At 35.5% G+C, this 25,225-nt stretch overlaps 3 protein-coding genes and 1 non-coding gene across 5 annotated transcripts; all 4 read right to left on the bottom strand.

Moving 5' to 3' along the window:
• Positions 1-210: 210 nt before the first annotated feature.
• On the bottom strand, positions 211-579 carry LOC148173624 (histone H2B-like). The gene has a single exon (XM_088039901.1). It carries the CDS (start codon positions 577-579, stop codon positions 211-213), a length of 369 nt encoding a protein of 122 aa, XP_087896027.1.
• A 9,024-nt stretch (positions 580-9,603) lies between these two features.
• On the bottom strand, positions 9,604-21,081 carry Idua (alpha-L-iduronidase). The gene is made up of 10 exons (XM_088039114.1): positions 20,922-21,081; positions 20,737-20,877; positions 20,381-20,544; positions 20,239-20,334; positions 19,900-20,188; positions 18,710-18,913; positions 18,269-18,656; positions 14,043-14,245; positions 13,681-13,793; positions 9,604-9,739 (listed from the first exon to the last, which is right to left on the bottom strand). The coding sequence occupies exons 1-10, from the start codon at positions 21,050-21,052 to the stop codon at positions 9,639-9,641; spliced, it is 1,830 nt and encodes a 609-aa protein (XP_087895240.1). The 5' UTR covers positions 21,053-21,081; the 3' UTR covers positions 9,604-9,638.
• TRNAH-GUG (transfer RNA histidin (anticodon GUG)) lies at positions 20,609-20,680 on the bottom strand. The gene has a single exon. It is a non-coding gene; the product is annotated as a tRNA-His (tRNA).
• Positions 21,082-21,109: 28 nt separating the features above from the next.
• Positions 21,110-25,127, bottom strand: LOC148173621 (erythroid differentiation-related factor 1). 2 transcript variants are annotated; one of them, XM_088039112.1, is made up of 5 exons: positions 24,998-25,127; positions 24,641-24,906; positions 22,156-24,598; positions 21,796-22,108; positions 21,110-21,747 (listed from the first exon to the last, which is right to left on the bottom strand). In XM_088039112.1, the coding sequence occupies exons 2-5, from the start codon at positions 24,883-24,885 to the stop codon at positions 21,353-21,355; spliced, it is 3,396 nt and encodes a 1,131-aa protein (XP_087895238.1). In that variant the 5' UTR covers positions 24,886-24,906; positions 24,998-25,127; the 3' UTR covers positions 21,110-21,352. The 2 variants fall into 2 exon arrangements, with proteins under 2 accessions (XP_087895238.1, XP_087895239.1); XM_088039113.1 differs by having other exon boundaries at positions 24,641-24,856.
• Positions 25,128-25,225: the final 98 nt, after the last annotated feature.

Genomic DNA, 25,225 nt, shown 5'->3' with positions numbered 1-25,225 from the left:
TATTGGACATTGACTCATTGAAAGTTTTTACGAGGTGTTTTAATAACGCTCGAAATGGTTTTATTGGCTTGATGTTTGTCGGGGGACTGAAAGATTATAAAAACTTTTTTATTTTTTATGGGGAAAAATGGAGACGTTAACGTTCGGTTTTATTGTTAATTAAACTAAATTAAACAATTAATGGACTCATTGAACTCTAAAATTTAAACACTACTTTATGGTGGAGCTGGTGTACTTGGTAACTGCCTTGGTGCCTTCGGAAACCGCATGTTTGGCCAATTCCCCAGGTAGCAAAAGACGCACAGCAGTTTGAATTTCTCTGCTCGTAATAGTAGACCTCCTGTTGTACTGAGACAAAAGTGAAGCCTCGACCACAATACGTTCAAACACATCATTCACATAGCTGTTCATAATATTCATGGCTTTACTTGAAATTCCGGTATCTGGATGAACCTGCTTCAAGACCTTGTAAATATAAATGGCAAAACTCTCCTTCCTCCTCTTCTTCTTCTTTTTATCGGTTTTGGAAATGTTCTTTTGTGCTTTTCCAATTTTTCTCACACTCGCTTTCGCCGACATGTCACACATTTAATGACACCAAATCAACAAAAAAACAATCACACTTTCATTGAAGCGCCTACTTTATTCCAAGAAAAGGTTTTATGTGTCGCAATCAATCATCCTAAATAAAGAAATCATCAATAAATGAAATTCATCAATTCAATAACCGTACCTGCTGTTTTATCGATCAAAAGTGAGTGAAATGACACAGAAGTGCAACACGAAAAACCTCTTTATTTCGATATCAGGTTTTGCGAGCTTTTTAATAAAACCGACTCTTAATAATCGTTTTTCTTTGTTAACATTCCCAAAAATGGTACAATTCACTGCAATTCGACGTGCACTTGTCAAATTTATTCAACCCTTCATGTAAAGTTACTGTGATCCATCTCCATTTCCTCCATGACTAACTGCTCGCTCCGACGTGGAATAAGTTGTTGCGCATCTGCGATTTGTTTGCTCGTTAATTTAATCGTCGTTAAGTGGAAATGAAATTTTACGTTAAGTGTAAACAAGGGGGGAGGAAACCGCAAGTGCAGCTAAGAAAGGGGTATAAATCAAGCTTTCATTACCGAAATGCAGCATTTAGTTAATTAAAAGAACTCGCCATGATGCTGGAAATTAAACATTGTCGCGTTTTTCGTATCAATATTTTCACAAGCATTCATTTTTCAAATATAAAAAGGCAAGGAAAATAGATTTTCACCGCAAATTTGTTAGCAAGCGCTGTTTATGTATGCCAACCAAAGCACCAAATAAACTGAAAGCTCCATCAATGCAAATAACAATATCGTTCGATTCACCGCCGACACGTGTTGAACTCTTTGTTTCGGTGGTTTTATCTCCCGTAACGAATTCTTGAAATGTGTACACTGAATTAAGGGTAATGAGTAGCGAGTATTTGCAATTTACATTCGTTAAAACGAGTGCACAAAATAGGTTTTTAATTGGGGTAAACTGTCGGAAAAATGAAACAGATTTAAAGACAGGTTGGTCGTTTTATTTTTAATACAAAACACCACTTGGAGGTTGCAGAAACCGCAGACTCGTCTATAATCCGCGACTGTTGGCAAGCTTACCAAATTTCAGGTGTTTGCAGACTCAGGTCGCCGGTTTTAAATTTCAATGAGAGAGGAAGATTTATTATTTAGGGTAAAAGTTTGAAAGCATTTTTATTGAATAAGTGTACTCTTACAGTAAGTGGAAGTTAAACAAGTCTAATTAACTAATTACTTGTTAAGACACGGAAGCCATTAGTGGTGAATTCAACCGTTCAAGAAACACTTTTTTTCATCTACTGCAGTTGGTAAAATTTGCTGAAAGACTCAGCAGCAATGGCTGAAATCGGAATGATTAATGACCTCACCCTCAAGTCAGCCTATTATGTACAATTCGGCTAACGCAATAGTATCAACTTTGCAAAAATCTGGCAATAAATAACGACTTGAGTCATTGATATATCAATGCGGATGACTGACGGATTACAGCGATGAGAAAAGCGGTTTTAATATCGGCGAACAACGCAACAGAGTAATTGATGGTTGGTCGAGTGACGTAGCAGAATTTACGAAGATTTAACAGTAATTGGTGTTTGGCGGAATCTAAGGACCATAATCCAATAATCCCATCTAATTTATGCCCCCGGTTGTACCTAAAACCTGATAAATATTTTAGCTAGGGTGCAAGAGGCGGTTAACGACCACCTGCACTTGGAAGGTAGAGATATGTGTCTGCAGTGGCGATTCCTGCAACTTACGAATCGATAGGGCGACCTCTACGCCAAATTTCCAGATCCCTTATTGGGGATACGTACATTTTATATCAGGGACTATAACATGTACCTGCATTTACACATATATTGCTTTCTGGAGTGCATTCGCCGAATTGGAACTGATCTAATTTCGGGTTATTTACTACGGGGCTCCGACATGGTAGCTACTTCCAGAATTTGCTAATAATCTTGCAAAATATCAGCTTTTATACACTTTAAATTTGAGGTTTTACAGTTTTGTCAATATTTCATAAGAGCTTGATAAGAGTCTGCAGCTCTATTTTCAGAGTGCAGATACGAAAATGATGTGTTAAAGTTGGCGTTATTCGCGAGGGGCAGAGAAAGGAGTCTCAGCTTAAGAAAAATTATAATAGTATATTAAAGAACGTGTTTTAATAATGGCCAATTTGGTGCACGAGTGCACCAATGACATTATAAAACAAGTCCTTTATACTATTTTTTCGAATTTGCACCCTTTTTTAATAAAAAAATTTAAATTTTCTAATTCTAACAGTTTTCGTGTTACACGATTTCGACAGTTGACATATAGGTTGACAGCAAATTATGCTACAAAATTCACTAAAAACACTAAATTCCTACGCGAAATGAGTTGACAGAGTTGTCAGTAACTGGGGTTACTTTGTTATTTTAAATTTCGCGCGTATGGTACACTTTTTATTGCGTAGATTTAGTGACTTTTCTGTCATTCAAACTCTCATTGTACGGTTTTGTAACCACGACTTGCTACTTGATTTTCAAATTCAATTTAAAATTTGACATTTATTGAGTCAACCTAACGTAACCTAACCTTACAACTTGTATTCACATCTATTATACATGTTTATAAATGTTTCTAGCATCAAGGGTGGCTATGAAATGTCAAAGAAATTTGCCGCTCATTACAAATGTGGGTTTCGATTTGTCAACTGACATTTGCAGTTAACCTCAAAGATGAAGCAAAGTAAGTTTTGAGAAATAAACTGTTCCAGTTGTAGTTTAAAACCTGAAAATCGAAAACTTGGGCATAAGACCGTAACTAAAACGTCATTGAAGTAAGTAACATTATAAATAATTTTCCTGATAGTTACAGTCACTATGAAAACAAAGCGGCAAAATAATGTACGACATGAATTCCAAAGCCACGCTTGATGCTAGAAACATTTATAAACACCTTGTATTTAGGTACATATATTGCTGGCCGTAAAGGACAATTCAATTATATTCATACATTTGTTATTCATGCAGCAATTTGTTAAACACGAATCGTAAAATTCGTAATACTGAAATTGACCAAGAACTTGACACGAAACAGGTGACAGCCAGACTAATTAGTTTTGCCAATTCTTAAAAACAAAATTTCCTACTTTGAGTTCTCTTATACAGGCTGTGTCGTAAGTGGCGGATAAACTTGACGAATTCATAAAGGTCGGCCTTAAAAAGCATAAAAACGTGGTTTTTGTTCTTATATGAGTTTCACTTCTTAAGGTAAAAGCAGTTGTAACAAGCAGATTAATACCTTTTTATTAGGAAATTCAGTAAACTTTAAAGAAAGCTGTAACCATAGTAATGATGTTTTAAAGCATTTGAACGAATGCAATCATTTTTAATAATCAAAACGTCATTACTATTGGGTATTGAAAGTGGTTAATTTGAACAAAAGGTTGCGTGTACAACATGGCAACACCGTTGTTAAAAATATAAAACTACGGAAACTGCAAAATTTGATTTACAATAGTCAATGAAATTGACTTTTGTTAGGTTTTCATTTTCTTGTTTGCATACACACATGGTAGAATTTTCTGCAAACGAGTCTTGTGCAATGTACCTAGTGGTTGGGAAGTGCGATGGAAATCAAGAATCATTTATTAATTCAGAATTCAAAAATGCAAGTTACTAAGAAACAAGATTCATTAAAATCAATCTTTATACTCCTCATTTATTTTGAATACCGCATTTCAAGGTCATAATTTGTGAAACTTGTGGGGCTCTACGTCAAATTTGAGAAGATTTATCCATTGAATTGAATATAAACGAGTACTGGATCACTCAAAAACCTGTTCGTGATTCTTTTCAATACATAAATCCTCTTAAATTTGTCGCACAGCTCCACGACTGTCACAAATTATGACCTTGAACTCCGGTATTCAAAATAAATGAGAAGTAAGTACACAGGTAGTAACATTGTTGCCAAATTAGCTCAGTAATAACTACTCAATATATCAAGAAATATGCTATTTACAAAAATAATTTTTTTAACAATACTTTTTAAAGTCCGTTTTTTTAAAAAAAACCCACTAACACCGCAATGTTCCCCTGCATTACAACCGGCAACGTTGCCTAGGGAGATTTTTGGTGAGAAAATAATTGTCAAATTTTTGACATTTCTGAAAATTAGGCAGTATTTCCGTTAAAAACGTTTCTTTTACAGCCTGTTGGATTGCAAATCAAAGGATTTAATAGTGAAAAGACTCGGCACAGCCTGAAAGGCCGTTTTGTGTAATCAAATTGTCAATTAGGCAGCTAACCTATTTGATTTTATCACCAAAAAGTCACATCGACGACGTTGCCGGTTGTAAAGTGGTTGGAGAGTGCGGTGTTGGTGGTTTTTTAATAAAAAAACGGACTTTATTTAACTTTCCAAACATGGTGGTGGACAGTTTATCCGCGACTTACGACACACCTGTATACTAGAGCTCATTACTATCAGTCCACTTATTAAAAAGTAAACTTGGCAGCAGCCCCTAGCAATTTTTATCGGAAACAGTTGGCAGCAAAAGCGCTTGACCTTGAAGCAATTGTGACATGCGTAAAAGTTAATCGTACTGCGCAAGTTTGCCAAAACTTGTTAAATTCTTATTTAAATCTCTCTTTTGAAACTAACCTTTGATTAATTCTTAACTAATGTGAAATGTTCATACACCAAACTTTGACAACGTGTTAACCTCAAAAATCGTTATTCAATTTTCTCCTAATTTTCTCCCTAAAGAATTGAAAGTTGGATTTACACCCAAAAATTTTCGAAAATTTACACAGGAAAGTGGACTGATAGCAATGAGCTGGACTTTATATAGTTCGTACAGTGAGAGTTTGAATGACAGAAAAGTCACTAAATCTACGCGCGAAATTTAAAATAACACAGTAACTGGTTACTGTCAACTCTGTCAACCCATTTCGCTTAGGAATTTAGTGTTTTTAGTGTATTTTGTAGCATAATTTGCTGCCAACCTATATGTCAACTGTCGAAATCTCCCAATCTCTCACCGGATATACTATACTAGAGCTCATTACTATCGGTCCATTTATTAAAAACTAAAGTTGGCAGTAGTCCCTAGAAATTTTTATCGAAAACACTTGGCAAAAAAGCGTTTGACCTTGGAGCAATTCTCACATGCGTAGAAGCTAATCGTCCTGCGCAAGTTTTCCAAAACTTGTTTAATCCTTATCTTTAAATCTCCTTTTTTGGAACTTATCTTTGATTAATTCTTAACTAATGTGAGATGTTGATACACTAAACTTTGACAACGTATTAACCTCAACAATCGTTATTCAATTTTTCCCTAATTTTCTCCCTAAAGAATTGAAAGCCGGATTTACACCCAAGAATTTTCGAAAATTTACACAGGAGAGTGAACTGATAGCAATGAGCTGGACTTTAGATACCTATAAACGACTCCAAATTGAGTACTCTAATGGACCTGTTAAAGCGGCAAATTAAAAAAAAAAACATTCTTTCAGTTCTTATTACTCAAATTAAGGTGTCGACTCTTCTAACACTTTGATTTTTTCCGTTTCTCCGTATCTTGGCTTTTCAGCTTTTCACAGTTCTGCGTTATGTAAAATTAAACCTTAAAAATCTCGTACCCCTCATTGTATCTGTCCAGAGATCGATCGCGAAGAAAAATGCCCTCATTCAACCGCCCCACTTTCCAAATGTGTGAATCGGACGCAGTGAAGTCGAGTAATTTAGTAAAAGGCATTGTGCACTCAATATGCCAATGTGGTCTCTTTGTCGAGAGGTGGTTTATGAATATGCAGAGACGGTAACCGCGTCTCCGGAGCGGCGATAAACAAACATGCTGGAGGCGAACGTGGGCGGACACCGCGAAGAATAATTTATACACATACCTGAGCTGCGCACACTTTGCATAAATTGAGGGCGAAAAAATTTCGACCGACATTATTTATTAACACCGTCAAAACAACCGGAAAATGTGCCCGGAGTTTTTAACACCGTGAAGCACATACATAGTTGCGGAGAAAAAAATGAAAGAATGATGGATTATAAACAATTCAATACTCCACTAGTTGTGTTAGCTTTGCGGAGTTATTTCTGCCAAGTGGAAGTTTGCTCTTTTATATGTAAATAAGTATTCAAGGGTAATTCTGTGTTACGTAAACTCAATAAGAACTAAAGCGTTTAAATAAACTTGCGTGTATGTACGAGGGATCGTGGGTATTACGGGGTTTAGCGGGCACTAAAAGTCGCTGAAATTGTCCCCTTCGTGTACGGGGTTGTAAATTCGCGATGAAATGTGACCGAAAGTAGCAACAAAGTACACAGTAGGAAAAAACTGTTACAGGGAAATTGTGTCGTTTCCGTAAGATGACAAGTTGAAATATGACTCATTGTTTCGATTTAGAGGATTTAATACGTGCGGAACATCATAATATCGTCGGGGACTTTGTATTACATTCAAAGTTTAGCTTAAACGCTTGAGTTATAGTCTTGTGTTGTGATTCAAATTGGAAAATCGTAATGGGAGTAAAAACACCCTGATATGGCTTGACTAGCGCATTAGCAATCCGGAGCCGGGGGACAATTTGATCTTAACCGGAAAAACCTCAATCTTATTTGCATGTCTGGCCCAACTGGCCTTTATTGAAAGAATCTAAAATATCTTCCTCGGCAAAGGCAAAGCCTCAGCTTATTTATTTCCACCTTGCATACCTGCACAGGTGCTTCCATTCACAACGGCTGCTTGTTCGCTTTGAAAGCATTCATATGTTACTTTTCTTCGTCGATATGAAACGTACAGGCAGACATTAAAAATGCTCCACTGAAGTTCTAAGTTAATGCAAAATTTCATGTACCTCACGCAATCAATTTATGCCTTGACATGCAAATGTTGTTTATGTGACAGGTGCTTTTATTGTGGTTTGCATTGGTATTTGGAGCACGAAAGTACAATAACGTTGAGAGAGTTGTCATTTTATTTGAGTTTTTCGAGAACGTACGCACCGGCTTCATCACGAAAGGGAAATACGTCACTATAAACCCTTTTTCGGGAAACTTCCCCGATACAGATCACTCATCTCGAATAATTTATTAAACTCTATCCAACAAAGTTCCCTGGCGATTTGTTATCCAGAAATGTCGCAAATATTAGTGCGATTTTAATTGGACAAAAAATTCCAGGGAGTTCTCTGGAAATTATGTGTGGTCATTGCCTGCAGACATGCTCTTTCAGTTTAAACAAGCGGAATAAAGTTTCAGAGTTGTTGACTTCTACTTGTCCAGAATGTAGCTAATTGCATCAGTTCTGACCACACTTATGTATGCATTTCGTATAACTAACCATAACGTTTGCAAGTTTTGCTCTAAGGCTGCTATTAAATGTTACGGTCGACGACTCAACTATTCACATGTTGATTTAAGAAACTTAAATGTCTGGAAAGTTTAAAGGGGACGATAAATGTGAAAACGTGATGTGCACCATATATTCATTTTACAGAGTAGTAAAGCAGCGAATAAATGCGGATGCATACAGAGAATGGGCAAATTGAAGTCATATTGCAATATGCGCTGCTGAGGAAGTAAGTAAATCATGGATATTTTACAGGCGCAATCGAAAAGATTATTTTTCTTCTTTAGAATCTTCAAAATTTAATTTAATAAACAAATTTGTTGTTGTGCGACAAACTCTAAAAAGTAATCTTTCGCCCAATCACATTAACCCCCAAGTTGTATTTAATTCCTCCCTTAAATATTTATCCCATCAACAATCCGCCGCATCGTAAAACATAGTTATTTGTTTCACTAGGCTAGAAAATGGTCTTTTGGAAATGCGAGGATTTCAATTTCCGAGCATTTCCAAAACATTTTCTAGCCGTGTCAAACACGAAATTTTGTGCGCCGACAATTATTAATAGTTATTTATTTTGACTTTTGGTTTGAATTTGAAACGTCATTCCCTCATTTAGGGGAATTTCATCAGCTGGGAAATAGGTTGGTAGCACCCCATTCAAATCAAACGATAGCAAATTAATTTAAATTCAGATGTGTTTCAGCAAATTTTTGTGGTATCTTTACTTAATTAATTTACCTTTATTATTTTCGAAGGTCATTGGCCTCCAAATCGGCACACAAATTGACACAATTGACATTTATGCAGCGATGCCAACTTGCAAAATAAAACCAACTAGTCGAAATGTCACGTTTGACTGCCTAGACATTCAAAAGGTGAGCACAATAGTTATTTTTTGTATCAGTAAATACGTTTTTCCGCTCGCTTTCTCTTTTACAATTTTCATTACATCAGCCACTTTTGGCACGGTGTCTGGACGATTTGTAAAGCTCAACCAACAAATAAATGAATAAGTTAAAATTCTGTTCGAACCGTGGCTCGACAGGCTATCTTTCAGTCGCTGAGTGAAGAACGAAACCAGAAAAACATACAAAAAGATCCACAAGATAAATAACACAGATTGAGTGAAATGTCGAGTCGACTATGTGGACTGGATTTAGGGATAGAGAGACGAGGAGGGTCACTAGGAATTTACTACAACTGGGTCCAAATGCTTGTTTTTTGCATCTCTTCTTAATACCGTTTCGAATCGATACGGAAATGTGGAGAGTATAATTACAAAATGTAGAAGTTTTCGTGTTTACATCGGTGGTTGCAATCCTGTTTTCATAATTAAATTCGTGGAATTGAAAGAGTCCTTTATTTAGAATTTACGGATTGCTAGGTGTGTTCAGAGTCAGTAGTACAAATAAACTTGTTTTGAAATGAAAGAGGCTCTTAGTTTATTAAAATCCAGATGCGTTTTTATAACAAAATCAAAATTAGCATAACAAAAAAAGGTAATTAAACGTGATATTGAAGGAAACAATTTTTTTGTTCCGCGCACAATTTTTAATCGTTTTCCGCCCTTAAAATAACAATAAACCCCCGCCGCGCGTCAGCAATCTAGGTTAATGAAGATCATAAAGCGAGACAATTTAAAAAACGTTTATTCAGTTAAGAAGAAGATAATTTTCGTAATGGTCGTCGCATTTAGACGTTTAACATTTTATGCAGGGTAGTTAAGGAAAGGAAACGATTTCCGAGTAGTTCCCTACTTGGTCCCAATAGTCCATCGCACGAACTCTGTACCTGCCGATGGTCGTCTCACACGCTCCATCACCTGAAATAAACTTGTCGTAAAATAAACTCCACTTACTTTCCGAAGCTTTGCACAACTCTCACCCACGAAACCATCAAATTCAGCTAAATCCACGATATTGATTCGGAACATGGCGTACCTCTTGGGTTTTGTTTATAAAACTAAAGAACTGATAATGGAGCGATATCAGGATGGTGTCGACGTAAATCGGAAATGGAAAGAGACGTTCACAGGGAATTTTCGATGATTTTACTCTGAGTGAATCGGGAAATGTACCTTAATATGCGCGTTTCGAAATTATGAGAAAGAACCATATGGGATGTATTTTAATATTTTAAGCTATCAATTTTTCAGTGCGATGAGAGGATAGCACTGTGAAAATTTAAATGGTTTTCTGTTACATGACTCCATTAGCGGAAAAAGCTCATAATCCCTTAATGTTTTAAACTTGATAGAATGAAATGTGCCTGTTTCAGGTGAAATTGTGGATGGATTGAGCGCAAAAAGAATTTAAATGCATCAAAATCGAAAACATTTCAACGTGAATTTTAACAATTTGAGTTCTCCACAATTCTTAATGATCTAGGTATCCAGCATTTATTCATTCGCCGATTCCTTAAATATTTTTTTAATTCCGTGAATATTAATAAAATTCATTGTTTATGCATTTAGCCAAACGAAATTTATGAGGCCCTAATAGGTACATAAAGTTTAAACTAACAGAGAAAGTTAGATATTAAAATTGGCGCATCCACCATTTTCACCAATATTCGTATTTTTGTTGTAACTGTAAATATTTTTGTTTTTCGTTTTACAATTTTGCAATTTGGTGAAGTTAAAACCTAAGAATTGTAAGCTGCCCTAATTTCACAGCTTTAACGTTAGCATTACTAAACTTACGAATTTTTAAGCAAGATGTCTGAAATTTTAGCTTCGCCTTTAAAATAAAAATTTCTAAAATTTGTGGCCTTTGCTCTACAATTTTCTAAATTTTACGGAGTTAATAAACGATTAAAAATAGTAACTTCTCTAAATTTTATAGCTGTAACATTAAAATTACCAATATTACGAATATTTTTGGGGAATGTCGTCTATTTTTGCATCGTCCCTAAAATAAAAATATCTAAAATTTGAGTTTGTTGCTTTACAATTTTCAAATTTAGTGGAGTTAATAGACGACTCATAAATAGTAACTTCACTAAATTTCACAGCAGTAGCATTAAAATTAACAATATTACGAATTTTTATGGAAAATGACAATTTTTGCTTCTTCAAAATGAAAATTTCAGTTTTTTGCTCTACAATTTTCTAATTTTGTAGAGTTAATAGACGACTTAGAAATAGTAATTTCACCAAATTTCATAGCAGTAGTAATAAAACTACCAATATTACAAATATTTATAGATAATGTCAATTTGTGCTTCTTCTTCAAAATAAAAATTTCTAAAATTTGTGTCTTTTTCTCTACAATTTTCTAATTTAATAAAGTTAATAAACAATATAAAAATAGTAACTTCTCTAAATTTCATCGTTGTAGCATTAAAATTACCAATATTACGAATATTTTTGGAGAATGTCGTCAATTTTTGCTTCGTCTTAAACATGAAAACTTCTAAAATTTGAGTTTTATGTTCTACAATTTTTCAATTTGGTGAAGTTAAGAAACAATTTAAAGATAATAACTTCTTCAAATAGCATCGTTGTAGCAATAAAATTACCAATGTTACGAATATTTTTCGAGAATGTCGTCAATTTTTGCTTCGTCTCTAAAATGAAAATTTCTAAAATTTGAGATTTTTGCTCTACATTTTTCTAACTTGATGGAGTCAATAGACGGCTCAGAAATAGTAACTTCACTAAATTTCATAGCAGTAGTATTAAAACTACCAATATTACGAATTTTTATGGAGAATCTCGTCAATTTTTGCTTTGTCTCCAAAGTGAAAATTTCTAAAATTTGACTTTTTTGCTCTACAATTTTCCAATTTGGTAGAGTTAATACACGACTCAGAAATAATAACTTCACCAAATTTCATAGCAGTAGTATTAAAACTACCAATATTACGAATTTTTATGGAGAATCTCGTCAATTTTTGCTTTGTCTCCAAAGTGAAAATTTCTAAAATTTGACTTTTTTGCTCTACAATTTTCCAATTTGGTAGAGTTAATACACGACTCAGAAATAGTAACTTCACCAAATTTTATAACTGTAGCAGTCAAATTATAAATATTACGAATTTTTATGGAAAATCTCGTCAATTTTTGCTTTGTCTCCAAAGTGAAAATTTCTAAAATTTGACTTTTTTGCTCTACAATTTTCCAGTTCGGTAGAGTTAATACACGACTCAGAAATAGTAACTTCACCAAATTTTATAGCTGTAGCATTCAAATTATAAATATTACAATTTTTATGGAGAATCTCGTCAATTTTTGCTTCGTCTCCAAAGTGAAAATTTCGAAAATTTGAGTTTTTTGCTCTACAATTTTCCAATTTAGTAGAGTTAATAGGAGACTCAGAAATTATAACTTCACCAAATTTTATAGCTGTAGGATTCAAATTATAAATATTACAATTTTTAAGGAAAATGTCGTCAATTTTTGCTTCGTCTCCAAAATGGAAATTTCTAAAATTTGAGATTTTTGCTCTACATTTTTCTAACTTGATGGAGTTAATAGACGGCTCAGAAATAGTAACTTCACCAAATTTCATAGCAGTAGTATTAAAACCACCAATATTACGAATTTTTATGGAGAATCTCGTCAATTTTTGCTGTCTCCAAAGTGAAAATTTCGAAAATTTGAGTTTTTTGCTCTACAATTTTCCAATTTAGTAGAGTTAATAGGAGACTCAGAAGTTATAACTTCACCAAATTTTATAGCTGTAGCATTCAAATTATAAATATTACAATTTTTAAGGAAAATGTCGTCAATTTTTGCTTCGTCTCCAAAATGGAAATTTCTAAAAAATAAGTTATTTGTTTTACAACTTTCTAATTTGATGATCTCAATAATCGACTTAAAAATAGTAATTCCTGCTAATTTCATAACTGTAGCATTAAAATTACCCAAACTACAAATTTTAGTGTAAGATGTCGTCAATTTTTGCTTCGTCTTTAGAACGAAAATTTGTAAAATTTGAGTTTCTTGCTCTACAATTTCGCAATTTGGTGGAGTTAATAATCGGCCTGAAAATAGTGACTTCCCCAAATTTCATAGCTGTAGCATTGATTTATGTTGGAACTCCTTTTCAAAATGAAAATTCTCTTTTACTTAAGGATTTTTATTTAGCTCATTGCACGACATTTCAAGGAAGAGAAACAATCATTTCAAATAATTTATCGCTATGTTTTGTTGAAAGAACTCAAATTTGCAACTCAAAGGAGTCAGGTAATTAAGAAGCGACCTCCTCCCAATTTATTATAAACTGCTCATAATTATTAAATATGAAACGACTAAAGCAACTTGAACGTTTACATAACGTTAGCTCACTTTTCTTGTTAATTTTCCTACCTTTGAACGAACCTTTTTGTTTGTCGATTTTTTGCAACTACTGAGACTGAAAACGTAACTTCAAACAGTGCACGTAGCGTACATTAATAATTCTTTTACTATCGTCCTCGGCGCATATTTCCTCTTTTCCTCTCAAACAAAACCTCTTCATTTCCCGCACATCAAAACGAAGTAGTCAAGTTGCATTGCATTTTATCAAGATGATTGAAACGTAATTGAAATTTGGTAAGAGAGAAGCATCAGCTTGTGCCATATCACACAGTGTAACAGCTTCCACTTGACAGTAGTGCTGAAATAGATTCCAAACTGAAAGCGTTATCATTTGTTTCAAGTTGATTCAGCTGGGTGAGCATTGATAAGTATCTGTCAGGACCAACTGCGTCGTGGACACCGTAATTAATGCATTTTCGCAAGAGGATAACCCGAATCACATTTGTAAGTTTCCGCTTTACCTGTCGGTGCATGATGATACGAAAGAAAAATGGTGTCGTTGCTGTTTACTCGCACGAACTGGAGGCTGTTGGAGCAGAGAGACTCGAACTCAACCTCGTAGGTTCGAAGACACCTAAAAGTATTGAAATCGCGAGATGTTAATCTCCTTTAAAACAAGAGCAAACGCCTAAATTGCTCCCTGAGAATTATTCGGCAATTTTCATGCGATTTATCGGTAACTGCATTCGTGAAGGAAAGTTTGAATTTAAAGCGTAATCTAAGACACTTCAGGGTGCACTTCCTTACACAACAAATCCAAAGTGAAATACCATAACTCGCCATGAAAATTGTAAGTAATGTGTATTGTTAGATAAGTACTCACTTTGTATCAATTTCGGCGTCGCTCCAAGTTAACAAAACCTCATTTCTTGTGACGTTGAAAATTGACAATTTTGTCGGCGCTCCTGGATTGGACGTCGGTTTTGAACAAATATGGATCAATGCGACACTGGGAATCGTTAAATTAAACGTTAATGTTAGGTTTTCGTTGAAAAGTGCTGTCGGCGGGAACAAACGATGCGGACTCTGTAAATAAAATACGTTTGCACATTTATTTGATCCTAAAATCACATAGGAAAAAAATACACAATGTTGTGTTGTTCCACGCTCCAATACCCAATATTGTTTAGCCTACTGGAACATACCAGCAATGAATAAATCAATCTGTTGAACCATTCTCATAAATCCATTATTGTGGCTTTAATTAACATGGTTTTGTTCCCGTTTTAACATAAAGCGAAAATTCACTGGGATATAAAACCGCAACAAGGCTCTTATGCATGTCAAGTGTATCACCAAGGCTTCTTTCATGCTTCATAGTACTCTGTTCAGGAAATTAATATTGTCGCTACTTTGTCAGTTTTACATATCGAACTTGTGGTAATTTACATGGCTTAGAAGATGGGAAATTCATCGACATTCTGGATAATTGGGAATTGTTAAACTCCGATTGTGGCTCTAAAAGCACTTACCTATTATTATCATGCTGAAGTTGGCTTGTTTTTTTTTATTCTGTTACTATTTTAGCGTTTAGACAAACAAAATTTATTAGAAAATCAACGCACATTACGACATAGAATGTTCTAAAGAAAACTGCAACAAAGCGCTTCCACCATGTTTCCATTGACATTAAAAGAATTCGAATTTTTCTTGTTTCTGTAAATATAGCAAAAATCTCATGTTTCTGCTTTTAGATAGATAAGATTTATCAAAAAAATGACTTCATTTTATGACCTAATCACATTTCAAAATTTACTTTAAAACTGGAGCATCCACAACTATTATCCATCGAACTGAAAAACTCGTACTTTTCGTAATTCTGTAAATACGATTAAAATCTTTAGTTTCCACGTTTAGACGGTCGGAGTTTACTAGAAAATAGCCCCACTTGCTAAAGTTAAAAACTACAGTAGAAATGAGAAATTTCATTTTGAAGTGGCGCATCCACCAATTTTTCAAGTATTCAAAATTCATATTTGTCTGCTTACTGTCAATATAACAAAAATCTGTTGTTTCTGCATTCAGACAGATAAAATTTATGAGACAAAGGGCCCAAGTTATAATCCTGAGACCCACAGAGTTGGAAATTATACTTTAAAAATTGGCGCATTTTTTTTACAGATTTTTTCAAATTTTTAAGAAATTCGTATTTTTCTTATTACTTTACATATGACTAAAAATCTGTCGTCTCTGCTTTTAATGATTTAAAAAATGTATTAAAAAATGTCATTTCAAGAGGTTGAAACTTGCAGTCAACATTAAAAATTTTACTTGGAAAATGGGGCATTTACAATTTAACACTTTTTGGTAATTTTGCAATTATTACCAAACTCTCTTGTCCCCACGTTTAAAACGACAAAATCTATTAAAAAGTAGCTTTACTTCACCACGTTGAAGACTTTAAGGAGAATTAGAAATTTTACTTTAGAGCGGCGCGTTCACCATTTTTCTAATTAAAAATTTGTATTTGTCTTGGTACTGTAAATATGACAAAAATTTGTGTTTCTGCGTTCGAACAAATACAATTTATTGGAAAATGATTTCATTTCATAGAGTCACAGGGTTACAGTCAATGTTAGAAATTTTACATTGAAATTGAGACATCCACAATTTATTTATCGACTGTAAAAAAAACTCGTAGTTTCTTTCATTCTGTAAATATTATTAAAATTTCTTGTTATTTTTTATAACCTAAATTAAAAAAAAAGCCTTTCTTCATGAAATTGAACACTACAAAAATTGAAAACTTTACTTCGAAATAGCATATAAAATTTTTCCATCGATGTTCAAAGAATCATATTTTTCTTGATCTATATAAATATGACTAAGCTCTCTTATTTTTGGTTTTAAAAAGACCAACTTCTTTTAGAAAATGTCTTCATTTAAAAAGGTTGTAGCTTGCAGCTAACATTAAAAAAATTACTTTAAAAATGGGGCATCTACAATTTAACGTCATTTTCATAGTTCTGTAATTATTACTAAAATTTCTTGTTCCTACGTTTAGGCAGACAAATTTTATTAGAAAGTAGCTTTAGTTCACCAGATTAAAGACTACAGGGCAAATTAAAAAATTTATTTTGGGATGGCGCATCCACCATTTTTCCAAAGACATTAAAAATTCAAATTTATCTTGTTACTGTAGATAATTATAATAAAAATCTGATCTTTCTGTTTTTAAACAGATACCATTTATTACAAATAGGTCTAATTTCATAGAGTCATAGTGAAAATGAGAAATTTTACTTTGAAATTGAAACATCCACAATTTATCCATCGACTTAAAAAACCGTATTTTTCTTAATTTTGTAAATATTACTAAAGTTTCTTGTATTCACGTTTAGACAGTCATTTTTTTTTAAATCCCCCAACGTTATAACAAAAATCTATTGTTTCTACTTTAAACGATAAATTTATAAGAAAAGGGCCTCAATTCATAAAGTTGAAACTCCCTTAATTAAAGGTTATACTTTTAAATTTTTTTAATATTTAAAAAAATTGTATTTTTTTTGCTAATATAAATAAATTGTGTTATCTCTTCTTCTAAAAAAAAAATTATTAGAAAGTAATTTTACTGCACCACGTTGAAGACTACAAAAAAATTAGAAATATTAGTTTAAAGTGGCGCATGCACCATTTTATTTATCATTTTTAAATGACAAAAATCTGTTGTTTCTTCTTTTAAACAAATAAAATTTATTAAAAAATTACTTTATTTCATGGAGTTTGAGGCTAACAATCAAAACGAGAAATTTTACTTTGAAACTGAAGCCTCCACACTATATCTATCGACTTTAAAAAATCGTACTTTCCTTAATTTTGCGAATATTACTAAAATCTGTTGTTTCCACGTTTAGGCAAACAAAATTTATTAGAAAGTAATTTTACTTCATCATTTTGAAGCCTACAAAAAGAATTAGAAATTTACTTTGAAGCAGCGCATCTAAGACATTCGGATTTACTTTTGTTACTGTAAATATGATGAAAATCTGTTGTTTCTCCTTTTAAACAAATAACATTTATTAGAAAAAGATTTCACTTTATAGAGTTTAAGATTCATAGACAAAATTAAAAATTTGAGATTGAGACTTCCGCAATGTATCCATCGACTTTAATAAATCCCACTTTCCTTATTTCTGGAAATATTACTTAAATCTTTGGTTTCCAAGATTAGATAAACTAATTTAAAATAAAATAGCCTCACTTGCAGTTAAACACTACAAGAATAAATACAAATTTTAATTTGAAGTGGCGCATCCACGATTTTTCCAAAAACATTAAAAATTCGTATTTGTTTTCTGTCTGTAAATGTGACAAAAATTTGTTCTTTCTTCTGTTAAGCGAATAACATTCGTTAGAAAATTGTCTCATTTTAAAAAGTTTGGGGCCAACAATCTAAATTAAAATTTTTACTTTGAAATTGAAACATCCACAATTTTTCCATCTACATCGATATTCAAAAAAATCATATTTTTCTTGGTTCTATAAATACATATGATTCGGATCTGATTTTTCAGCTCCTAGACAAACGAAATTTATTTAAAAATGGCCTCATTTCATACGGTTGAACCCAACAATAAAAATAAGAAATCTTATGTGAAAGAAAACTTTAAAAATGTGGAAATTTGTCTGTTTTATTTTTCAATCTTGAATCTTTGCATCCAACATTTTCGCGGATTTTGTTGCAAGTAATATTAATTTCCTCTTAGTGGAGTCAGTGGACTGAATTTGAATATTTCATCGTGTCTCTTACATTTTCAATTAAAATATTAAGTAAAGCCAATCCTGGAGCCCGCTTGCAATAATAAAAATAGCGGATATGCAAATAGCTCCTGAAGAATTACCATGAAGCATAGCCAAGCCGTAAACGACACCTCTACTTTATGTTCGCGTGCAACAACTCGCTTCGCATAAATTGTAAGCACATTTCAGTTAATTGAATCGAATGCAAGTGCTTTAAATCATCAAAGTCTGCAGACGTTATCATAAAGTTGTGAAGTCGTGCAAAGTTATGGTTAGTTAAAATAATTATCGATCATAGAAAATTTTTACCTCTCGTTCCCTCATTAGTTCCCTGGAAAGTTTATCTGGAAAAACTGGTTCTCCAAGCTCTTGCCAAAGCCGATATGGATTAGTGAGGATATTATCCACCAGATAAACAACAAATCTGCTTCCGATCGATAAATTATTAACATCAAGCTTGACAGATTTGATAGTTTCAATATTGACCTCGTCACTGTTAGCATACGCTAGAAGGATAGCGGCGTTTGATTGATCGACACTCAATGTCCTCGTAGCTATAACAGTTAACAAGGAATCTTGCGAATTAATTTCCGGCTCAAGCCAAGCGGCCTCTAAAAAAGACAACAGAGCCATCGTCGTGTACACGGGCTTTTTAATAAATTGCTTGTGAGGGGGATCAGTGCAATTCATCTGGAATCTGATTATGGAAGATTTAGAGTGAGAACGTAAAAATGAAAACACTAATCATACCGCGCAAACAGGGTTCTTTGTGTGAAGTAGAATGGGTGGTAATTTAGGAAGCCGTTATCGTAGCTTAACAATTCTATTTTCAATTTTCTATCCAGCGTTAGTGATTTATAATGGTCGGCTAGTACTTTCACCACCATCGCTGCATATCTTGCATCTCCGCGCCACTCCCAGCTATTGGACCAAGTGGTTATGATGTCCGACTCGCTATAAATTTCAATGGGTTAGTTTACAGATAATTCATGGAAATTTATTGGGTTTGCTCAGGTCGGGGCTCATATGAGGAAGGGCGGGTTGAGAGTTGAACGTTTTTGTCTATATTTTCCCCAAGCACTTCTAAAGGTTTCGGCTACAAACCCTCGATATTGTTGTTAAAAAAATTCTTCTTCCATTACCTTAATTTTGAAAAAGTTTTGTGCATTATTTTCAATCCGGAATTGCGCAACAAACCCCACAATTACTAGTTTGAAACAAACATACACTTTGCTAAGCCATAAACAAACCCCAATAATTACGAAACCGCAACTTTCCAACACTCCACTTTTTTACAATCAAAACATAAAAGTAATAACATGGTTTCCGTGTTTACGAAAACATCTTTGAAGTCTCCTGAAAATCTGAATTCGACAAGCTAGTTATCACCCACAAAAACTGATCAAAGCTAACCGATAAATTAGTTTCATGTAAGGCTTCGCCTTTTATTGATAAGCTAATTAGATTACGTGGGGCATAATATTTGGGGTTAAACACAAAGCTTTACTAATTCCTTTCAAGATCAACGAGATTAGTAAATGTATTAATCACGCAAACTGCAACGGTTGGAGGTAATCGCAGCTGCCGCCAGCACATGTAGTTTCAAGCTGCAGTTCGACTCGCATAAGTTTAACATATTACTGAGTGTTTACAAAAACGTGTCTCTCTTGATTTTTAATTAACACAGTGTGTACTTTATATCGATGAGAAAAACAGGAATTTCGGGGAATTATCTCGTTTTTTGCCTCCTCGCCCACTTCTTTGTTTGCCTGCGAATTGGCAACGAATCGATTCCTGAATTAGTTGTGTCAATTTATCGGACCCTTCCCGAATAGAATATAAGAAATAACAACTCTCCCAAACTCTCCTAATGAGGGATTACACCCAAAGTGTTCTTTTCCCGAATTAGAGCTATTAGACACAAACTGAACTTCACTTACTCATTTGCTATTGGCATTTCAGCGAGATCTGGAAACTTATTGTGTAGCAAATCCAATAACTCTAAAGTTCCATTTAAAACTCCCTCAGCAGTGCCACCACCCTTTCTGTGAAAAGAAATGAATTGTATAGGGCACTGGGAATTCCCCGAACAAGCCTCCAACAGACCCCAACACAGGGGATGGTTTTCTTCTCTAAATAACCCAGCCGGGCCACCTAACGTCGCTGCACCCTTACCACCGAACGCACTCTTCAACCCTTCAGCACAGCCATTCACGTACTCGAGATATTCTAACGAAAGGGCAAATTAGAGGGTTGCTTAAATGGGGTGATTGTGATACCTGGGAGGGTAAAATTTAAAAGGTTGTAGTTTTTCAAGTCGGGCTCATTCCACAGCTCGAATTTCCACGAGGAAACCTCAGACACGCCGAATTTTCCTAAAACCGCTAAATAAATATACAGAGGGACCAAATTAATGTTTACCAATGTATCGACTAACAGTAGTGTGCACTAAATCCCTCCAAAATTCCCTCTCGAGTGTCTTTATCTCCAAAGGAGTTCCCATTAGTTCAAACCGCGGTTTGAGTTCGCGAGCTACCAAAAACTCCAACAATTGGTCGAGATAAGTAAAATTATACCCCCCGGTCCTGGAATAAATAAAATTGACAAAAAAACGAAAAAAAAGCCTCCACCGTGACAATGTTTGCACATTGCCGTGACCAGGATTCGAACCTGGGTTACTACGGCCACAACGTAGGGTCCTAACCACTAGACGATCACGGCTACCGGAGGACTGGTTGGTATGCGCGTGGCTACTCATTATCAACAGTTCTACGTACCCAATAAAAATTAAATCCAATAACCAATGGATCCGGACTTGTTTTATACCATGATGAGGCAACGCTCCGATTAGCGCCAGATTGAACCGTTCGTCTTCGCTTAATAGGAATTTATAGATTTCTTCTTTGGGGTCCGGTGGGCTGGAAATTGTACCAATAAGATGGTTTTTATGACTACTAATTACCAGAAGCCGGTGCTTTGCCAAAAATGCTCGAATTTGGTGGTGGGACTCTTTACGTTAACTTTGACTTCCGTTGACGCACCGGAAGTTGGATAAAATGTTAATAGCAACACAGAGAACAGGAGAAAGGTCATGATTTGATAGGGACCAATCAGTGTTTGTTTTGTGGGGCAGATAAAAGAAAGACAAACTGACGACACAGTCTTTTATTGAAATACAAAACAAGAAAACGCTAAAAAATAGATATTTAATACACGACTCTATCACAGAAGTGTTGATTCATCAACCACAAGAATTCCATAGATCACCGTCCACGCAACGCGTGGGAATGTAAAAATAGACTAAAAGCGCATTCTGAGATCTATTAAACATTAAAAAAAACATTTTAAAACCAGCGCGAGTTTAACTTAAAACTAACTTTTCGCTTAGATAAATTATTCATTGTTAAATTGTAGTTTTTGGGCTATTTGAGTGAGAACGTCGTACAGTTCATTCACGAGTTCTTCAACCTTCAGGCCGTCCTTCAGCTTCAAGGACACCATGTAACAACTCTTATAAATCTCTGCTAATCTAGGACAGTCTTTACTCGGCGGCGGTTTACTTAAACATAACTTGACCAATATTTTAAGGACGTGTTGCAATCGTTGTCTAATAAGATTCAATAACGAGTAACAAGTCTTAAACCCGTCTTTGGTCTTCTTGTCTTCGAATTCACCCTCCGGAACATCCAACTTCTTTTCAAACAAAAGTTTGACCATGTCGTTAATCTCGACGAAGACTTCAAGACAATGTTGTAAGTGCTTGATTTTAACGTGAGCCACGTTGGTTGCTGAAACCAGAAGATCAATAATCGAACGAGTAACAATTGGGGACTTACTATCTGCTAGATATTCAGACAGAGCCACTCTTTGCATTTGAGACGTGAAGAAATTGATAACATCCAAGGAAAGGAGATAATATCTAGACGCTTTCTCATAGTTGATTTTTGCTAACTGGATCACGTTCTTGCGATTGGCGGAGTCACCAGTTGACAGCCAAATGTGGCTATGGTACAAACAGCCAATTCGGTAGTGAATCATCGCGGCTCGGAACTGATATAAAGGAAGCTTCGGGTTGTCTTCGTCCAAATCGCAGTACTGAAGAGCCTTCAGCAGGACCTCAATGACTTGTTTCTCGGCTTCGGACTTTGACTAAAACAAACAATCAATAACAAATCAAATTAGAGGCTTCTACTTACAATATTCGACGGAGGATTCTCGTGCATGATAATCCCCATGTTGCAAAACGCCGTGGATAATTCCCATCGCACGGCGTCCCATATCCCCGGACACTGCTTCCTTTCGCCCAAAACCTGCAGGGCTTTCTTATAATTAATAAAAGCTTTATTGAAATGCAACTTTTCTTTCGCGCTCAACTCTCCCCTCGTCTTGGGAGTGTTGGCATACGCCAACAACCGATGCAAATGCCCCATGTTGGTGTACAACAATGCAATATTAGCATTATCTTTGACTTTTTCAAAAATCGTAAGACCTCGAATTAAGTACGGCTCCGCTTTCTTCGACATTTCCACCGTGAGATCGTACGTTGTAGATGACTTGGCTTTGTTTAAGTAGAACGAAGCAACTTCGTTGAGACTGTTACCGAGGCGGCGGAGAATACTGTCGTTTTCGCAGCATTTGAGCGCCTCTTCATAACATTCTACGGCTTTAAGTAAGATTTGTTCGATCGTTCGAATGTCGTAAATGAAGACACACTTCATATTAGAGTCGCCGATGTGGATATTGAAAAATTGTTCGTCTTTCTCGAGGTGTTCCATCATTTTTTCGTCCTCTTCGGAGTTGGTTTGGAATTGTTGGCGGTACGACTCTACATGTTCCCACTTTTGGACCATCATAATGCAGCAGTCGCCGGCTCTCCCTAAGAGACAGTTTTCTTTCAAACCGTTGTAATTGTAGACGAGTTTGTGCATGATCATCTGACACCGCGCCAGCAGTCCGATGGTTCTCATACTATTACCATAACACCCAGAGACGAAGTGCTGCTCCGCTAACGTGGCGAAAACCAACACTGCCTTTTCATACAAAAGAGTCTTCAAGTGGTCCTTCCAGGATATCTTCCTATCGTTTTCATTCTGCCATGTCGGCAACGGCTGCGCTTCGTTTTTGTTCTTCAGCAAAAGCGCATTCTCGGTTTTCTCGTTCTTTTCCTTCTTTTTCTTTTCTTTGTTCTTTCTGTTTTTCTTCTGGACTTGATTAGTGTCGCTGAGTTTTGCGTACGGCATCGGAATAGGTTCGAACGGTTTCGCCGCTGGTAGTTCTTCTTCTTCGTGAACTGTCGTCGTGTGGGTCTGGAAATACTGTAAACAGTTCAACCCCAAAGCGACGTGTTGGATGGCCTGCAGACACCGCTCTTCGACGTTCCCCGAAATTGGAGGCGCACTCTTGTACTGGTTTTTAAATTTCTGAGTGTAGTTCTCGTCCAACAACAAAACTTTCGTTGCCGACTCTTTGTCGCTCTCGAACAAGTCATCGTCGTCGAACTCTTCGTTATCATCAACTTCCATCTGTTCCAAGCCTGGGGCTTCTGGATTCGTCCCGGCAGGAACGTACAAATCAGACAGCATGTAATGTGAAGACGTAACAACTTCAGGGTATTTTTCTTGGTTCAATAACTCCACGCAGTTCTTCAGTAACATGCGGATGACTCCTGGACGATCCGAAGTGTGCTTCATATTCCGCGCCACCCTGTATAGTAACATTCCCACGGGAACAGTAAAAGGATTTTGCCCGTTTTCCACGTCTTTCTCCGAGCATAAAGAGGTCAAATCGTAAAGTTTGACCACATCCTCTCCTTTTCCTCTAAACAACCAGTAAGTATGCCCCGCCTTTGTCGCATTTGACTTAAGAAAAGACAAGATACTCTGAGCGACGTCTCGGATGACCTTGGGAGAAAACTTCGAGTTGTCTAACCGTGGCAAATCCTCAGTTTTTATGAGTTCGTACTTTTGGACGATGCCGTTAAGATGGTAACACATTACAACCTCGGGAACGTTAGACATGAGATTATCGAGCCAGTAATCGATGCCGGTGAGAACATTGATTGGTTTGCTGACATCGCGAAGACGGAGGGAAATGCAGGGGTGAGTGCCGCCCCCAAAAATTGGTAAATCCGTCCCGATTAACATCTCAATGTCTTCAAAAGTCCAAACGACGTTTCTGTTGTAATTATGATCGAAAGGTTGGGAATCGGGGGTTGCAGAAACGGGTTCTGGTAACTGAGGGCCATGCAGAGGCAACGGAAGAGTTTTTTTAGCTTCAAGCTCGATGTTATCGTCCCCTTCAATTAAACTGTGGTACAAAAACTTGGAAACTAAGCTCTTCTGTTTCAGTGCTTCTCTTCTCCTGTTCTTAATGTACAAGTTTCTGTCTGCTTCATAAGTCTCGGTGTTTACAGTCTCGAAAAAGAACTTCTTTAGCCATTTCCACTCTGCTTCTGACGTTCTCAACAAATGTTTGTAGATATCAAATTCGTCCAAAAGTAGAGTGTTTTCTACTCTGTGGACCATCATACTGACCCAACCTTTGCTGTATGGTATCTTCAGCAGATTCTTGATGTTTTCGGCGTCGGAAACTACATCTACTTCGCCAACGCAATCTGGGAACATGTGAGCCATGCGAAAACTGGTTAAAAGTTAGATTTTACCATAACTAAGAAAAACTTACCTAGAGAAACCTTTTTGGGGGTAGAAGACATGCTGCAAACCGTACGAATCCGCAGAACTACTCAACCAGTTGGAAGGAGGCAGATTTAAATCGGTGTTGCATTTTAATTTCAAAAATTGTGCAGGATTAGGAACTGAGTATTTCACAACTGCTCTACTCTTAACCTCTTCACTTTCCCCGGTGTCGTTGTCTTCGCCGTCCATTTCGTCGGAAAAACTAAAGTTGGAAGGAAAGAACGGAATCATTTTGGGCTTTTAACACTGAATCTGTGAAGTGATAAGACTTCTGGAATGTTCTATTTCTTAAGTTAGAATTATGCAATGTCTACATTTTAGAATGAGTAAATTTAATTCATACCTATTTCCGGGTTGTAATGAAAACGTCAAACATTAAATTTCAGCTTTTAATTTTGAAAAACAGCCAATTTTGGAAACAGTTTTGAAATTCCCTTGACATTTACACTTCTGTCAATGACTGTCAACTGGCGGTTGTCAAAATGGTTTCGCGTATAAATGTGAACGATTAAATTAATATGTGGACATGAAAACGACAAATAGAAACTGGAGATTGATAGATTTAATTGGA

The sequence above is a fragment of the Gnatocerus cornutus genome, chromosome 6 (assembly GCF_029298725.1).
Source record: "Gnatocerus cornutus isolate USDA-ARS CGAHR chromosome 6, icGnaCorn1.1, whole genome shotgun sequence".
Lineage (NCBI taxonomy): Eukaryota > Metazoa > Arthropoda > Insecta > Coleoptera > Tenebrionidae > Gnatocerus > Gnatocerus cornutus.
Note: the sequence above shows the minus strand (reverse complement) of the source record. Positions and strands in the feature narration are given on the sequence as shown.

Coding starts and splice junctions, on each gene's coding strand:
- LOC148173624 (XM_088039901.1), bottom strand. CDS start 579: ATGTCGGCGAAAGCGAGTGTGAGAAAAATTGGAAAAGCACAAAAGAAC.
- Idua (XM_088039114.1), bottom strand. CDS start 21,052: ATGACCTTTCTCCTGTTCTCTGTGTTGCTATTAACATTTTATCCAACT. Junction 18,914..19,899: donor GAAATGCCAATAGCAAATGA/GTAAGTGAAGTT, acceptor TGAAATTTATAG/CGAGTCGGACATCATAACCA. Junction 18,657..18,709: donor CAAAGAACCCTGTTTGCGCG/GTATGATTAGTG, acceptor TTCCATAATCAG/ATTCCAGATGAATTGCACTG.
- LOC148173621 (XM_088039112.1), bottom strand. CDS start 24,885: ATGATTCCGTTCTTTCCTTCCAACTTTAGTTTTTCCGACGAAATGGAC. Junction 24,599..24,640: donor CCCCAAAAAGGTTTCTCTAG/GTAAGTTTTTCT, acceptor ACTTTTAACCAG/TTTTCGCATGGCTCACATGT. Junction 21,748..21,795: donor GTCTGAATATCTAGCAGATA/GTAAGTCCCCAA, acceptor TTCTGGTTTCAG/CAACCAACGTGGCTCACGTT.